The following is a 1,843-nucleotide window of genomic DNA, read 5'->3' on the forward strand; positions in this document are numbered from 1 at the left end:
ATTATTACAAGTAACCATATGTTAACAAAAAGGAAGAAAAAAAAAACTTAGAACAATTGCCTTCACCAGAATTGGGAATTCCCAAGATTTCCCAAGATTTGTTGTGAACTTTGGAGGCACTCTTAAGCAAAGATAAGAAGAAAGAAAGAAAATGAAGAAATAAAATAACAGAGAGGAATTTATGTGATGGTGACAACCAAGTATTCACATATAGTAGTAGAATAATGTCACAGAATTATCAAACAGTCACGTTGTAACAATTCCAAGAACCAACCTTACAGTCATCGAAATCTACCAATCTATGAAGTTTCAGTTCTGGGTCTTCATAATCTACAATAATAACAAATACTCTATCCATCATTCAAAACTAACAGCTCAAAACAACAAACAACCTAAATTAAAAGAGAGAAAATGTACAAAAATTAAAAAAACACAGAATTAGTCACGAGTAGTTGTTAATTTACTCTTTCTTTTAGCCAAGTTCTCTGCGATCTGCGCCAGTGACTGCAAATTGCACCGCACAATTGTATCCACAAAAACACATGTTTCTTCCTTTGTATTCCCTTGTGGAACATCAACCTCGTACGACTCCACCACCATAGTCATATTCTCGTCATCATCCGCCGTGTGCAGCGTCGTCACCGATCGGTAATTGTTAAGCCGATGATCGCCGCCGACGACACTAAAGCTGAGCACGTGTTTTTCATCGTCTAAAATCTCCAGCCTCTCCGTACTAGAAGCCGCAGGAAGTCCAGAAACAACGCGAACTTCCCTCAAGCTACCGACGTTACCATCGCCGTCAATGACGTGGCAGCTTTTAAGAAAGTGCTTGTATGCTTGCGGGTTATCGAAGCGGCGGACGAGGGACCAGACGGTGTCGATTGGGGCGGAGATGGCTTGTACAACGGCGGAGCAACACTGGTTGGGGCCCACAACGTGGGTGTGATAATGCAATACATAGTCGGGGACAGAAACGGAAACGGGGATGATCCATGTAGGCTGTGATTTCGATTGTTGCTTGTGGTAGTTTCCGGCGAGCGTGGCGGTGGATGTGGCGGTGCTTGGGTTGATTCTACGCAGCTGAAGTGAAGAAGGCATTTTATAAAATTCCTCTGCACTTTCTCTTATCTTATTGTACATAAAAGAGATGAGAATTGAGAGTATAAATCTCTAAAATGGAGATTATTAGAGATATATATATATATATATATATCAATACAAAATGTATATGTGTAGAGTTCTAGTTCTAGAGAGAAGAAAAAAGGAATATAAATAAATCTTTGTCAAGTTGTGATTTCCTCGAAGAAAAACTCTTAAAGACAAATATTAAAGCACACTGCTTACGCTGGCTTCGCTGCAAGTGGGATTATCAACTTGCTTAAAACTCATTTGGACAGAGTCTACTTGCAATTTGCCCTTGTCGTTTTCCTTTTATTACGTGATCCGCCCTCTCTGTCCGTTATCCGAGGTTTCCTCTACTGAAATGACAAAACTAGCCCTTGCATTTTGCAATATATACAGCCGACGTTCTATGTCCTGCCAAGTACATTACAGTTCATGGGGCAATGGGAAGTAAGGCCTAAGGGATAGGTCGCAGCTTTGATTCATCTGCATGCCACCGATAAGAGAAGCAATAAAAATTGAGAAACTCTTTTTTGTTTTCTTGATCGACCTTTTTTTATTAAATAAGAGTCCGTTTGGATTGGCTTAAAAAAATAATTTTTTAATAAAAATAATTTTTAAATTAAAAAAATAATAATTAGGGATTGCCTAACTTATTATTCTTGACTTATTTTAAGCAATTTTAACTTATTTTAATTACTTTTTTATTTTTGCCTAATAA

General features: G+C 38.1%; 1 protein-coding gene across 1 annotated transcript; it reads right to left on the bottom strand.

Annotated features, from left to right (window-relative positions):
- Positions 1-235: 235 nt before the first annotated feature.
- Positions 236-1,230, bottom strand: LOC104118486 (abscisic acid receptor PYL4-like). The gene is made up of 2 exons (XM_009629724.4): positions 465-1,230; positions 236-330 (listed from the first exon to the last, which is right to left on the bottom strand). The coding sequence occupies exons 1-2, from the start codon at positions 1,138-1,140 to the stop codon at positions 239-241; spliced, it is 768 nt and encodes a 255-aa protein (XP_009628019.1). The 5' UTR covers positions 1,141-1,230; the 3' UTR covers positions 236-238.
- Positions 1,231-1,843: the final 613 nt, after the last annotated feature.

Source organism: Nicotiana tomentosiformis, chromosome 3 (assembly GCF_000390325.3).
Source record: "Nicotiana tomentosiformis chromosome 3, ASM39032v3, whole genome shotgun sequence".
Lineage (NCBI taxonomy): Eukaryota > Viridiplantae > Streptophyta > Magnoliopsida > Solanales > Solanaceae > Nicotiana > Nicotiana tomentosiformis.